General features: G+C 47.2%; 2 protein-coding genes across 3 annotated transcripts; one reads left to right on the forward strand and one right to left on the reverse strand.

Annotated features, from left to right (window-relative positions):
• Positions 1–990: 990 nt before the first annotated feature.
• Positions 991–2,743, forward strand: ETFBKMT (electron transfer flavoprotein subunit beta lysine methyltransferase). Its single transcript, XM_073567634.1, has 3 exons — positions 991–1,266; positions 1,650–1,780; positions 1,958–2,743. The coding sequence occupies exons 1-3, from the start codon at positions 1,013–1,015 to the stop codon at positions 2,389–2,391; spliced, it is 819 nt and encodes a 272-aa protein (XP_073423735.1). The 5' UTR covers positions 991–1,012; the 3' UTR covers positions 2,392–2,743.
• Positions 2,744–3,202: 459 nt separating this feature from the next.
• Positions 3,203–15,200, reverse strand: AMN1 (antagonist of mitotic exit network 1 homolog). Of its 2 annotated transcripts, none has more exons than XM_073567635.1 (7): positions 14,998–15,199; positions 8,930–9,068; positions 8,282–8,429; positions 7,983–8,200; positions 7,851–7,907; positions 7,490–7,601; positions 3,203–3,864 (listed from the first exon to the last, which is right to left on the reverse strand). In XM_073567635.1, exons 1-7 carry the CDS (start codon positions 15,030–15,032, stop codon positions 3,794–3,796), a joined length of 780 nt encoding a protein of 259 aa, XP_073423736.1. In that variant the 5' UTR covers positions 15,033–15,199; the 3' UTR covers positions 3,203–3,793. The 2 variants fall into 2 exon arrangements, with proteins under 2 accessions (XP_073423736.1, XP_073423737.1); XM_073567636.1 differs by lacking the exon at positions 3,203–3,864 and adding an exon at positions 4,145–4,303 and having other exon boundaries at positions 14,998–15,200.
• Between the last annotated feature and the right edge of the window lie 964 nt (positions 15,201–16,164).

A 16,164-nucleotide genomic window follows, 5' to 3' on the forward strand; every position in this document is an offset into this window, starting at 1 on the left:
GTAACTCAGGATCAGTAATGTAATGTATGTACACAGTGACTGCACCAGCAGAATAGTGAGAGCAGCTCTGGGGTATATAATACAGGAGGTAACTCAGGATCAGTAATGTAATGTATGTACACAGTGACTGCACCAGCAGAATAGTGAGAGCAGCTCTGGAGTATAATACAGGAGGTAACTCAGGATCAGTAATGTAATGTGTGTACACAGTGACTGCACCAGCAGAATAGTGAGTGCAGCTCTGGAGTATAATACAGGATGTAACTCAGGATCAGTAATGTAATGTATGTACACAGTGACTGCACCAGCAGAATAGTGAGTGCAGCTCTGGAGTATAATACAGGATGTAACTCAGGATCAGTAATGTAATGTATGTACACAGTGACTGCACCAGCAGAATAGTGAGTGCAGCTCTGGAGTATAATACAGGATGTAACTCAGGATCAGTAATGTAATGTATGTACACAGTGACTGCACCAGCAGAATAGTGAGTGCAGCTCTGGAGTATAATACAGGATGTAACTCAGGATCAGTAATGTAATGTATGTACACAGTGACTGCACCAGCAGAATAGTGAGTGCAGCTCTGGAGTATAATACAGGATGTAACTCAGGATCAGTAATGTAATGTATGTACACAGTGACTGCACCAGCAGAATAGTGAGCGCAGCTCTGGGGTATAATACAGGAGGTAACTCAGGATCAGTAATGTAATGTATGTACACAGTGACTGCACCAGCAGAATAGTGAGTGCAGCTCTGGGGTATAATACAGGAGGTAACTCAGGATCAGTAACGTATGTACACAGTGACTGCACCAGCAGAATAGTGAGTGCAGCTCTGGGGTATAATACAGGATGTAACTCAGGATCAGTAATGTAATGTATGTACACAGTGACTGCACCAGCAGAATAGTGAGTGCAGCTCTGGAGTGCACGTGATATACTTACACAAGGTGAATCACGTGACCTTTCTGTCATGTGGCTAGCACGTCATAGCCCCGCCCCCTACATCATGCCGCTGTACAGGTCTCTGCTCCGAGTCTGTAGAGGTGATGTGTTGTATTGCGCCGCTCAGCTCACCAGCGCCACCTGCCTACAGAGCTTCATACTGCACAACACAGAGGTGGTAACTGAGCACCTGACACCGGAAATTAAATTACTGCTGCTCACCCCCCGGTGTAAATACTGGCACCTCCGCCCCGAGCACTGGCCCTATGGCGACCCCTACTGGGCGATCTACTGGCCGGGGGGACAAGCGCTGGCCAGGTAAGAAGGCATGGAGACGTGTGGTTGAAATCGTGAGTATAACGCGCCCTCTTGTGGCTACACAGCGGAATGACAACGGAAATACTTGTATTGTGTATCAATGCTGAACTGGTGATCTTAGCGCGCCCTCTTGCGGCCGTATTACAGAGTGACACACGAGATGTTTGTAGCGCGCCCTCTGGTGGCTTTTTCGTAAAATTACACACGAGTTTTCTGTAGCGCGCCCTCTTGTGGTCATTTTGCAGACTGCCACTTAATTTATTTCTAAATAATATCCACGGGGAAATATTCCACAGCGCGCGGATGAGATTATCCACGGCATTTCTGCCCCGTAGTCACATACACATTTCTTTTCAGTCTGGGTCATTGCTGTGTGTTCGCAGGTTCTTCTTGGATAATCCGGACGTGGTGAGACGCAGAGGCGTGTTGGATCTGGGAAGCGGTTGTGGGGCCGTATCCATCGCTGCAAAAATGGGAGGAGCCTCTTACGTCGTAGCCAATGATATCGACCCAGGTGAGGGGCGTAAAATCCAGTTAGATACTTGTGTACCCAAGGATCAGTAACGCGTATCCGGCCTCGTCCTTGGCCCCTGCGGATCTTCCCTAAAGTGCCGTGAACGGACAGCTACATTGACCCCTTCCTACCGGAGCCATTTTTCATTTTACGACGTCTCTCCCCTCTTCTCTCCAGTCGCAGGAGCCGCTTTTGCTCTGAATTGCCAACTAAATGGAATCGATAATTTACCCTTCATCCCGGAGAATGTGATCGGTGAGGACGCGCATCGGTGGGACGTGATCGGTGAGGACGCGCGTCGGTGGGACGTGATCGGTGAGGACGCGCGTCGGTGGGACGTGATCGCTCTGGGCGACATGTTTTACGACGAGCAGTTGGCCGATTCTCTCCGCCTCTGGCTCGGACGCTGTGTGGAGCGGCACGGGACCGCGGTCCTGATCGGAGACCCCGGTAGGGGACACTTCCTGGGGCACCCCATACAGAAAGAGCTGCGGAAAGTGGCAGAATATTCCTTACCGGAGTCCAGTAAGAAGGAGAACTACGGGCTGAGCACCAGCGCGGTGTGGAGATACGAGCCCCGATCTTCACCTCCAGAAAGGGACCATCACTAATGTATGCGATTCCATACCAAATCTCATTTAAAGGGGTTTTCTGCCAATATAAAAACATGTCCACTTTCTTCCAAAAATAGCGCCTTCCGTCTGTAGATCGGGCATGGTACTGCAACCCGGACACATTCAGTTGACAATGCATGTTCTGTTTTTCTAATCTTGGAGAATCCCTTTAAGTCCCTCCCAGAAAATAAGCTCCACCTTCCTGACTTCTCAGAAGCAAGGAATGTTGATTGGCTGAGAGGAGGAGCGCAGGTAAAATACTTTTCAGCTCTCTTGATTTGCAATGTAACTAGGGTAGGTGGGTATGTGGACTTTTGCAATCTAAAATAAGTAGGATCTTTGCTGACAATCTTGAGTATAACCTTTTTTGTGTCCAGCTCCTGTGCAGTCTTATGTGTTTTCATGGTTAGACTAAAAACAAACCTTGTGTAGTTGGATTCTGAAGTTACCCTCCGTAAGATACATATGGCAGGTTCTGAATGTGCTGTCTGGCGTCACTTGTGACCTGAAGCTGCCAGCAGGTGGAGCACTTGAGACTGTGAACAGAGGCCAGCTGCTCCACTGCCGAGTGCGATGGGCGGGAGGCTGGCGCTCTGCTGGGGGAAGCGACGGGAGTCTGTGGAGGTGACGGGAGGATGGAACTCTACTGGTGGAGGTGTCGAGAGGCTGGCGGTCTGCTGGCGAAGCCGGCGGTCGGCTGGAGGTGTCGAGTGGCTGGCGGTCTGCTGGCGGAGGTGTCGAGTGGCTGGCGGTCTGCTGGTAGCCTTGATACTCGACTGTAGCGTGTATAGTATTTATGGCATTAAACTTGAACCAAACAAAACTAACTTTATTTACACTACCACGGAGCCACAGAACCAGTACAAAACAGAAAAGTGCAACTATTGGTATGTTTTTTTTTCTCTTTACAGCTCAAGCAAATCTGCCCAACGTCTCCCTACTCTCCTGAAACCTACTGACCTACTGCTTCTCGTGCACTGGAGGGGCCGGAGACATCAACATACAATTCTCCTCACCTGCAGCCACCACGAGAGGGAGCTGACTGCATACAATTTCCATTGAGCTCAATAATAGCCCAGTGTGCAGGGAGCTCCCTCTAGTGGTGACTGCAGGCGATGAAAATATTATCACTTCCCTCTATGTCTATGCTGAGGATTTGTTGCTTTGTTTCAGGAAAAAAGGAGCCTTGGCCTCTATGAAGATAGTATGAAATGAATCCGCTCAGAATATTTAACCTAATAACGGAATACTGGTATAAACAGAAACTGGGGAATATTTGTCTCCTATTTTTCGTAGTGTTTCGGGCCCCTCATGCTGGGTTTTGTCCCCCAGGACAGTGGTAACATGGTGACAACAGGAATGTGCTCATCATCTGGCGGTCCCAGGAGCTGACGCTCCGCTATACAGTCCACGTCACCTGACTGAGTTTCTTCGATCTCAGCAGCTGTTCTATGGCGATGGCCGAACGATCTGGAGGAGGGGAAAAAAACATTAAATTTATGTGATTGAAGTCGCAGACATCTGGGAAAGTGGAGTGACGATGTGCTGGTTATCCAGCTTTCCAAGCTGATCTGTGGGGTCTCATTCGTGTTACTAGGGTGTTAAACCTCAGTCTCTTTTCCCGTTTCCTTGGTTCCCACGCTCTCCAGAGACCACATCATTCTTCTAATCTGTTTTTTTTTTCTAGAACAAGGGAGAAACTGCTACTAACAGGTTCCTATTCTGTTGCCGCCTGATGTCTTGTTCCTTCGCATCATGTGCCGTTTTTCAGTATGCTGACTCTAGGGGGCGCTGTTCCCTTAATTTACTGTCAATAGTCAACATTATTGACAGCCTTACGAGGTCTTGATTTTTTTTGTGGGACAAGTTGTAGTTTGGAGTGACGCCATTCACTGTGGTGTATAAGGTACTGGGAAAAAAGAGAAAAAATTCCAATTGCGGACAAATTATAAAAAAAAAAAGTTACTGTGTCTGCACCCATCCCCCTCATCACTCCTCATACTATGTCTGCACTCATCCCCCATCACTCATACTGCGTCCGCACCCATCCCATCACTCCTCAATACTGTTTCCGCACCCATCCCCCATCACTCCTCATACTGTGTCCGCACTCATCCCCCATCACTCATACTGCGTCCGCACCCATCCCATCACTCCTCAATACTGTTTCCGCACCCATCCCCCATCACTCCTCATACTGTGTCCGCACTCATCCCCCATCACTCATACTGCGTCCGCACCCATCCCATCACTCCTCAATACTGTTTCCGCACCCATCCCCTTCACTCCTCATACCGTGTCTGCACCCATCCCCTTCACTCCTCATATCGTGTCTGCACCCATCCCCATCACTCCCCATACTGTGGACGCACCCATTCCACCGTCACTCCTCATACTGTATATGCACCCATCCCCTCCATCACTCCTCATACTGTGCCCCCATTCCCCCATCACCCCTCATACTGTGTCCGCACTCATCCCCCATCACTCCTCATACTGCGTCCGCACCCATCCCATCACTTCTCAATACTGTGTCTGCACCCATCCCCATCACTCCTCATACTGTGTTCACACCCATCCCCCGTCACTCCTCATACTGTGTACGCACCCATCCCCGTCACTCCTCATACTGTGTACGCACCCATCCCCGTCACTCCTCATACTGTGTACGCACCCATCCCCGTCACTCCTCATACTGTGTACGCACCCATCTGCCACCATTCCTCATACTGTGTCCACACCCATACGGCCCCGTCGCTCCCCATACTGTCTGCACACATGCCTCCCCCTCGCTCCCCATACTGTGGCCGCACCTATTGCCTTTCGCTCCCCATGCTATGTCCTCAAATTTACGCCCTCGCTCCCCATACTGTTTCCGCACCATTCCCTCCATTGCTCACCATACAGGTTTCTCAAATCCCCCCACTGTGTCTGCAACCATCTTGCCCCCTTGCAACCCATACTCTGTCTGCATCTATCCCCCCTCACTCCACATACTGAGTCCTCAAATTCCTTCCCCATGTTTGCGCCCCATATTGTGTCCACATACACTCCTCCTCTTTCTCCCCATACTGTGACTACATACACTCCCCCTCTCGCTCTTCATACAGTGTCAACATACACTCCCACTCTTGCTCCACATACTGTGTCCACATACACTCCCCTCTCGCTCCCCATACTGTGACTACATACACTCCCGCTCACTCCCCATACTGTGTCCACATACACTCCCCCTCTCGCTCCACATACACTTCCACTCTCGCTCCCCATACTGTGACTACATACTCCCTCTCGCTCCCCATACTGTGTCCACATACACTTCCACTCTCGCTCCCCATACTGTGTCCACATACACTTCCACTCTTGCTCCCCATACTGTGACTACATACACTCCCGCTCACTTCCCATACTGTGTCCACATACACTTCCACTCTTGCTCCCCATACTGTGACTACACACTCCCTCTCTCGCTCCCCATACAGTGTCCACATACACTTCCACTCTCGCTCCCCATACTGTGTCCACATACACTTCCACTATCGCTCCCCATACTGTGTCCACATACACTTCCACTCTTGCTCCCCATACTGTGTCCACATACACTCCCCCTCTCGCTCCACATACTGTGTCCACATACACTTCCACTCTCGCTCCCCATACTGTGACTACATACTCCCCCTCTCGCTCCCCATACTGTGTCCACATGCACTTCCACTCTCGCTCCCCATACTGTGTCCACATACACTTCCACTCTCGCTCCCCATACTGTGTCCACATACACTTCCACTCTTGTTCCCCATACTGTGACTACATACTCCCCCTCTCGCTCCCCATACTGTGTCCACATACACTTCCACTCTCGCTCCCCATACTGTGTCCACATACACTTCCACTCTCGCTCCCCATACTGTGTCCACATACACTTCCACTCTCGCTCCCCATACTGTGTCCACATACACTTCCACTCACTCCCCACACTGTGTCCACATACACTTCCACTCTCGCTCCCCATACTGTGACTACATACTCCCCCTCTCGCTCCCCATACTGTGTCCACATACACTTCCACTCTCGCTCCCCATACTGTGTCCACATACACTCCCCCTCTCGCTCCCCATACTGTGTCCACATACACTTCCACTCTCGCTCCCCATACTGTGACTACATACTCCCCCTCTCGCTCCCCATACTGTGTCCACATACACTTCCACTCTCGCTCCTCATACTGTGACTACATACACTCACTCTCGCTCCCCATACTGTGTCCACAAACACTCACTCTCGCTCCCCACACTGTGTCCACATACACTCCCCTTCTCGCTCCCCATACTGTGACTACATATATTCCCCCTCTCATTCCCCATACTGTGTCTGCATCTTGCATTAATAATGTACTGAAAAAAAATGGAAAAAAATGCAATGATGAAGAAGAAAAAAAAAAAAAAAAAACAGAAAAATTCTACAGTAGGTTTTTGGATTTCACTGTTATGGCATTCATTGTGCAGCAAAAATTACCCTTTAAATACACTCTTCATATTTGTATGATAACAGCGATTCCACATTAATACTTTTTTTTATTACTAATATCTTAAAGTAAAAAAAAATAAATTAAAAACATTGAAAAAAATTGTTTTTTGTAACTTTTTCATTTTTTCATCAATGGAGCCTGTTTTTTTTTTTTTTTAATTTTGCGTGTTGCAAATTTCATGGGTCCCCATGTTGATTGCATTTTTTGTTGGGTGAGCTGCCGCAATTCTGGCAATTTTAGATTTTTTGCAAATTTTATATTTTCATAAATTGATAAATTATTTGTGCGTCCGAAAAGCCCAAACCTTTTTTTTTTTGTGCCCTTCGCCTCCCAGCCCAGGACATACGAACCGTTAGTAGTTTGTCGTATGTGCGCCAATATTTCGGTATTGGTGCATGTAGTGCTTTTAATGTTCTCCTTTGTAGCCCAGCTACAGAGATGGCAGCGATGGGGCAACCCCTCGGCACCCCCATATTTCTGGACTCTTCTTGGTTGTGTCACATGGAGTCGGCATACCCCTTTAACCCTTCCTTGAAGTCGCACAGAACATCCGTAGTGTCGTCTGACCTGTGGTTTGCGGGCATCCGTGAAAGAGCAGGATGTCGATATTGGGGCAGCATGTGAGGATGGCTTCCACCGCGTCGTCCGTGACGTGCGTGCAACGATCGATGTGGATTTCCTGCGGGTAGTAATGGACGGCTTTCAGAAAGGGCACCACACCCTGACAGTGGGTTACCTCTGGTATTGCAACTGGGCGCCAATTTAAGAGAACAATGGTCGCTAGATGAAGCACCAAGTGGCGAAACGTTTCGATATATGAAAATTCGTCTTCCTTTTAATAAGACTGGACCGCCCCTTTAAATTTGGCTGAACATTAAAGGTGCATTCTCACAAATGATGGTCAAACCCCCTTTGGACGTAACTGTACCTTTAAATTCTGTGAACACCTGCCGGTCACAAGAGTGATGATGCCGCCATCGGTCACCTGCAGGGGGCAGTAATGACATCATGGTCACTGGTCCACTCCGTCGTGGGTGTAATAGGCTGCGGCGGCTCTTACCTTTGTAGCGGACAGGTCCACACTGTGCAGCAGAGGACAGTTCTCACCCAGCGCCCGCAGGGACGTGTCGCTGACCATGACGCAGCCACTCAGATTAACGATCTGCAGTAGCGGGCAATTCAGCGACAGCGCCAGGACGCCGACGTCGGTCAGATTGCGACATTTTTTAAGAGTGACTTCGTGGAGGTACGGACAGGACTGGGCGACCGCTGTGATTCCTGGAGGGAGAGGAGGGACCACGTTATATCCGCCATGTGCAGAGGGCAATACCAACATTTCACCACTAGGGGGAGCTTCACCTTTAGAAGTGATGGCGGTCCTCTCCTCTCCTTTGCTAGCGTTCAGGTTTATTTTCATGAGTTGTCGGCAGCGAGATACGAGTTGCAGAGCGTTGTCGGACACGTCACAGTCGCGGAGGTCGAGTTTTTTTACGGACGGATGCAGGACCTGGGAAATAAGACCCGAGGCTGATGTCAGGGGGTGGAGAGAAGGACAAGATTGGGAAAAAAAGACATGGCGGCTATGCGCAGGTTGTGTCCCCTCCATTCACTGCAATACCAGTCACGGCCTCTGGACATCCATGGCGCTGTTTCTGGCTGAAAGTGGTCATGATTTCCTGTTCCCTTTAAAGTTAAGGTCATCAATCCATATTGATCGGCCACATCACCAGATCGCTATGGGCCACATTCACATGAAGCGGCGTTGAACCACTATGTGTTACGTCCGCCAGAACGGCTGCCTATTCTGGTTTATTGTGCCCTATAAGATGTCAATATGATGGGGGGATAATAATGTAGGGGGGAAAAAAGGATGGGGCCTGCTGAATTTCAACATGCCCAATCCTTTTGCTCTCCTTGGAGTTAAGCCTCCGCCACAGGTGATGTCCCATGGGCGACCTTCCCTTTAAAGTTGTAAGAACCCTGATGGAGGTTTTGGGACTTTCTTACCCATCCGATGTTGGAGTCGGTGAGAAGTCCCTGGGCGCACAGAAGTGTTACCAGCTTGTCCTTCAGGTGTGGGGGCAGAGGCTCCACGTCGGACGACTTGTAGTATCGGGACAGGTTTTTGGACACAAAGAAGAGGCACCTGCAGACAGAAAACACACAGAGATCAATACTGCATCCTTGGAGACTTTCAGGAACAGCGCCACCCCCTGATCATGGTTTGTGTCTGGTATGGCAGCACATTCCTACTGAAGTCATTGGAGCAACGCTGCAATACTACGCACAACCTGTAGACAGTGGTGGCGCTGTTATAAGAAGCAGTCATGTTTTTCTAGTCTTGGGCAACACTGAGGGCTTCAGGCAGGTCTGTAATCAGGCTGCATGCGGAGGGGGTGTGTGGGAGGCTGAATCTACAGGGGATCTATAAACAAGGGTGGTCTGGTCTAGGGTCTGTATACACAGGTCGGCAAGGGAGGTGATCTTGTTGTTGGGGGCTTTGTTTTAGGGGGCCTGGGATAAGTATTTACAAACGGGTTTGGTTTAGGGTCTGTATCTATATATTGGTCTACATTAGTTTGGGGTCTGTATCTATGTATTGGTCTGCATTAGTTTGGGGTCTGTATCTATGTATTGCTCTGCATTAGTTTGGGGTCTATCTATGTATTGGTCTGCATTAGTTGGTGGTCTGTATCTATGTATTGGTCTACATTAGTTTGGGGTCTGTATCTATGTATTGGTCTGCATTGTTTGAGGTCTGTATCTATGTATTGGTCTACATTAGTTTGGGGTCTGTATCTATATATTGGTCTACATTAGTTTGGGGTCTGTATCTATGTATTGGTCTACATTAGTTTGGGGTCTGTATCTATGTATTGCTCTGCATTAGTTTGGGGTCTGTATCTATGTATTGGTCTGCATTAGTTGGGGGTCTGTATCTATGTATTGGTCTACATTAGTTTGGGGTCTGTATCTATGTATTGCTCTGCATTAGTTTGGGGTCTGTATCTATGTATTGCTCTGCATTAGTTTGGGGTCTATCTATGTATTGGTCTGCATTAGTTGGGGGTCTGTATCTATGTATTGGTCTACATTAGTTTGGGGTCTGTATCTATGTATTGGTCTGCATTAGTTGGGGGTCTGTATCTATGTATTGCTCTGCATTAGTTTGAGCTCTGTATCTAAGTATTTCTCTGCATTAGTTGGGGGTCTGTATCTATGTATTGGTCTGCATTAGTTTGAGCTCTGTATCTATGTATTGCTCTGCATTAGTTTGGGGTCTGTATCTATGTATTGGTCTACATTAGTTGGGGGTCTGTATCTATGTATTGGTCTACATTAGTTTGGGGTCTGTATCTATGTATTGCTCTGCATTAGTTTGGGGTCTGTATCTATGTATTGGTCTACATTAGTTGGGGGTCTGTATCTATGTATTGGTCTGCATTAGTTTGGGGTCTGTATCTATGTATTGGTCTACATTAGTTGGGGGTCTGTATCTATGTATTGGTCTGCATTAGTTTGAGCTCTGTATCTACCGTATATACTCGAGTATAAGTCGATCCGAGTATAAGCCGACCCCCCTAATTTTGCCACAAAAAACTGGGAGAACTTATTGACTCGAGTATAAGTCTAGGGTGGGAAATGCTCCATAGATTATTCCCCCATATGATGTCCTCAGAAGAAGCTCCATAGATTGTTCCCTTATATGCTGCCCCCACAAGAAGCTCCATAGATTGTTCCCTTATATGCTGTCCCCATAAATAGCTCCATAGATTGTTCCCCCATATGCTGCCCCCATAAATGGCTCCATAGATTGTTCCCCCATATGCTGCCCCCATAAATGGCTCCATAGATTGTTCCCCCATATGCTGCCCCCATAAATGGCTCCATAGATTGTTCCCTCATATGCTGCCCCCATAAATGGCTCCATAGATTGTTCCCCCATATGCTGCCCCCATGCTGCTGCTGCATGTAAAAATAAAAAAAATGACATACTCACCTCTCCGTCGCTGGATGTCAGATTCTCACCTGTCCTGCATCCATGGCTGCTCACCGCTATCTGCACGTCATCAGTCAGTGACGTTCAGACTGCAGGGGGTGCGGCGCGCACTAACCACGTCACCGCGCCCTCTGCTGTCTGAAGTCACTGACCGATGACAGACAGCAGCAAGCAGCCATGGACGCAGGACAGGTGAGTATCGCTATACTTACCCGTCCTGACACTGTCGCTTGAGTCCCCAGCTTCTCCGCGCTCTCTCTTCCTGCATTCAGTGGTCTTGTGATACCGCTCATTAATATGCGCATATTCATGAGTTTTAATGAGCGGCACCACGTGACCGCTGAAGGCAGGAAGAGAGCGCGTGGAGAAGCTCAAGAGACAGCGTCAGGGCGGGTAAGTATGACCTGACACCCCCGCCCCCCCTCCCCCTCTGACCCCCTTTGTATATGACTCGAATATAAGACGAGAGGGGGACTTTCAGCCCAATTTTTTGGGCTGAAAATCTCGACTTATATTCGAGTATATACGGTATGTATTGGTCTGCATTAGTTTGGGTTCTGTATCTATGTATTGGTCTGCATTAGTTTGGGGTCTGTATCTATGTATTGGTCTGCATTAGTTTGAGCTCTGTATCTATGTATTGGTCTGCATTAATTTGAGGTCTGTATCTATGTATTGGTCTGCATTAGTTTGGGGTCTGTATCTATGTATTGGTCTGCATTAGTTTGGGGTCTGTATCTATGTATTGGTCTGCATTAGTTGGGGGTCTGTATCTATGTATTGGTCTACATTAGTTTGGGGTCTGTATCTATGTATTGGTCTACATTAGTTTGGGGTCTGTATCTATGTATTGCTCTGCATTAGTTTGGGGTCTGTATCTATGTATTGGTCTGCATTAGTGTGGTGGTCAACGTGTGACTGGACACACCGCCTCCAGCAGGGCAAATTTCTATCACACACGTGCCCCTGGATACACCGCCTCCAGTAGGGCAAATTTAAATAATATAACGTGCAGCCGAATACACTGCGTCCAGCAGGCGAATTTCAGAATTACACGTGAAACTGGATACACCGCCTCCAGCAGGGCGAATTTTAATAATAAGGGGAAACACCAGGGAAACTGATACAATGGAGGGCCCTGCGATAGGGGACGGGGACGTGGAGACCTCCTGCACTCCCCTGAGCCAGTCTCTATCTACACTCCTAACAGTCCCTATACAGGCTCCGCACCTGTCGCCGAGCTGGAACCTAAGAATACTAGCTCGCCCTGCACCTAGCCCTTTCTAATGAAATGGACGGTGCAGAAACTAATCCCACCACTGCACTGAAACACACATTGAGGAAAGTGACAAACAGGGAAACACCACTTAGCTTTGCTCTGTTGCTCTTGCTCCCAGCAACAGAGTCCACCACCAGAATGCAGCTTTCCTCCTGAATAGCTGCCACCAAGCTCTGTCAGAGCTGCAAGGAAATCCCCTCTGTGACTCCTTCCACACCAGGACTCTGACTGAGCTGCCAGGAACTCTCTCTAGCTCCTTCCTCCACCAAGGATGGTTGGAAATGACCGCTATCACCAACAGTGATTGCAACACCTGACACTCTTTTATAGCAGAGCCAGAGCAATCACACCTGCTACTGTATATAATCACGTGCACTAAACTAAAGTAACCAATGTGCAATGACCCTAACGGCTACCGAGGGCAAAACTAGAACTGAAACCACCACAGTGCAATGACCCTAATGGCCACCGGGGGCAAAACTATCTCTAAGCACACAGCTTGAGAAAAAAAAAGTTACTAGTGCATTTATCTGTCATAATCCAACCTGGATCATGACAATTAGTTTGGGGTCTGTATCTATGTATTGCTCTGCATTAGTTTGGGGTCTGTATCTATATATTGGTCTACATTAGTTTGGGGTCTGTATCTATGTATTGGTCTACATTAGTTTGGGGTCTGTATCTATGTATTGGTTTACATTAGTTTGGGGTCTGTATCTATATATTGGTCTACATTAGTTTGGGGTCTGTATCTATGTATTGGTCTACATTAGTTTGGGGTCTGTATCTATGTATTGGTCTACATTAGTTTGGGGTCTGTATCTATGTATTGGTCTACATTAGTTTGGGGTCTGTATCTATGTATTGGTCTACATTAGTTTGGGGTCTGTATCTATGTATTGGTCTGCATTAGTTTGAGGTCTGTATCTATGTATTGGTCTGCATTAGTTTGAGGTCTGTATCTATGTATTGCTCTGCATTAGTTTGGGGTCTGTATCTATATATTGGTCTGCATTAGTTTGGGGTGTGTATCTATGTATTGGTCTACATTAGTTTGGGGTCTGTATCTATATATTGGTCTACATTAGTTTGGGGTCTGTATCTATGTATTGGTCTACATTAGTTTGGGGTCTGTATCTATGTATTGGTTTACATTAGTTTGGGGTCTGTATCTATATATTGGTCTACATTAGTTTGGGGTCTGTATCTATGTATTGGTCTACATTAGTTTGGGGTCTGTATCTATGTATTGGTCTACATTAGTTTGGGGTCTGTATCTATGTACTGGTCTACATTAGTTTGGGGTCTGTATCTATGTATTGGTCTACATTAGTTTGGGGTCTGTATCTATGTATTGGTCTGCATTAGTTTGGGGTCTGTATCTATGTATTGGTCTACATTAGTTTGGGGTCTGTATCTATGTATTGGTCTGCATTAGTTTGGGGTCTGTATCTATGTATTGGTCTACATTAGTTTGGGGTCTGTATCTATGTATTGGTCTGCATTAGTTTGGGGTGTGTATCTATGTATTGGTCTGCATTAGTTTGGGGTCTGTATCTATGTATTGGTCTGCATTAGTTTGGGGTCTGTATCTATGTATTGGTCTGCATTAGTTTGGGGTGTGTATCTATGTATTGGTCTGCATTAGTTTGGGGTCTGTATCTATGTATTGGTCTGCATTAGTTTGGGGTCTGTATCTATGTATTGGTCTGCATTAGTTTGGGGTGTGTATCTATGTATTGGTCTGCATTAGTTTGGGGTCTGTATCTATGTATTGGTCTGCATTAGTTTGGGGTCTGTATCTATGTATTGGTCTACATTAGTTTGGGGTCTGTATCTATGTATTGGTCTGCATTAGTTTGGGGGGGCCTGATCTCAAGTCTGTAATTTTTAGTAGTTTAGGTATAGGGGACAATCTGTATTTATTTATGGGTCTGTATTAGTTTAGGGGTCTGTATTTATTCAGCGAGGTTAGTCTAGGGTCTGCATTAGTCTATCGGTGTTGGTCTGGGATCTAAAATTGTTCTGTGTCTATTTTATTTTTCTGGGGTCCCTATTGGTTTAGGTGGTATAGGAGAATTGTATCAGTTTAGGGGGGACTGGTCTGGGGGGGGGGGTCTGTATTAGTTTAGGGGTCCCAGTCTGGGGTCTGTATTCATTTAGGGGTCCGGTTCTTCAGTCTCTATTGGTTTAGGGGTCTGTATTAGTTTAGGGGGGGGGGTCAGATTTGGAGTCTGGATTAGTTTAGAGGGTCTGGTCTGAGGTCTGTATTAGTCTAGGGGGGGGTCTGTTAGTTTTGGGGGTCTGAGGTCTTTAGTCAGGTGGTCTTGTCTAGACTCTGTATTAGCTTTGGGGGTCTGGACTGCGGGCACTATGCATTCTGGGAAGTAATTTGTAACCCACGTGCCATAGTTGGGTCTTGCGACCTATATAATGGTGCGACGTGCTGCTTTTTGCTGCACCACCAGGGACCCCCACAGAGTACACACTCATTGATGCACACAGCAACCAATCACAGCGCAGCTTTGAATTTTCAACAGCATCAGAAGAAATGAAAGCTGCTCTGTGATTGGTTGCTGTGGGCAACAAGGGCGGTTAAAAAGATACAGCTTTCCAACAAAATGACTGTTTCAATTAACTTTATTTACAACCAAACAGCCGAACAAGTGAGCAGAAGCTGCGTGTAACTATAAACAGCCCCTCCTGCCCCTGGAGCCCCTCACTGACACACGGCGGCAACATGAGGCGCAGAACCCTCCTCCCCCGGTCCACCGTGACATCCCGGGGCCGCCTCACCTGTCTAATAAAGCGTCAACCCGGCGGCCGCTCATGGTCAACACCAAACAGTCAGCGCCACAGTGAGGAACCGTCTACAAAGAGCCGAGGCGGCTGCAACACGTATCACACCGGGCTGCGCTCACTCTCCTGTCCCCTCTGATTACCGCCTCAGTGTAATCCTTCTGCCCCTTGATAAAATGGTGAGCAGCTTATATAAAACAGTTGGCAGTTCGTAGACGATCCCTAAAGTGAAGTGCATTCTGGGAACGGTAGTTTTCCTCTGATGTGATGCGGTTTCTGTAGGTAAAGGCTCCCTCTAGCGGCTGATGGCGGAACTACAGGAAGATTTATTTATACAGTATATAGTATTATTATTATTTGTACTATTACTTTATTATTCTTAGTTTTATTATTAATAATAATAATAAAAACTAAATAATAATACAATATTATTTTATTATTGTATTTATTACTAATATTATGATTTTATTATTTTTTATTAACATCTATTATATTTTAATATTATTAATATTTTATTATGATTATTTTTAATTATTTTTTTAATTGTTATTATTTTTATATTATTATTATTGTTATTATTTGTATTGCTTTATTATTATTAGTTTTATTAATAACTAGCTGAAGAGCCCGGCGCTGCCCGGGCATAGCAACTAACAGTGGATAGTTATAGCAAATTACAATTATCCTCCATCCCATAGTCCCATCCCATATACCCATCATACATATCCTCCATCCCATAGTCCAGTGCCCATATACCCAGGGCCGGATTATAGGCAGGGCAGGCGGGGCTTCAGCCCCGGGGCCCCCACCACAAGAGCTTCTAAGGGGGCCCCCACCACATTCCTGCTGGCTGCTGCAATGGCACTCCATCTTCTCCCCACCTAAAAGTGAGTGACTGTGGGGGCGGCATTATGTGCTCTGCTACCAGCAGCATCTACAAGTAGCGTGAACGCTGATGCTGCTGGTAGCGTGCAAAGGCTTGTGATGAGATCACAGGAGGTAAGGTGTCAGGGCCCCCGATCATGTGACCCCTGACTCCTCCCCTCCTGTGACCTCATCACAGGTCCTGTGCGCACAGCACTGAGCACTGAGAGCAGCCATGTATGTGGAGTGTGGCTCTGCGGGTGGAGGTCGGTGCTGGAGGATCCATTATTCTCTATGTGG

This window comes from Dendrobates tinctorius, unplaced genomic scaffold (assembly GCF_039654945.1).
Source record: "Dendrobates tinctorius isolate UK_male_01 unplaced genomic scaffold, ASM3965494v1 ptg000020l, whole genome shotgun sequence".
In the NCBI taxonomy this organism is placed as follows: Eukaryota; Metazoa; Chordata; class Amphibia; order Anura; family Dendrobatidae; genus Dendrobates; species Dendrobates tinctorius.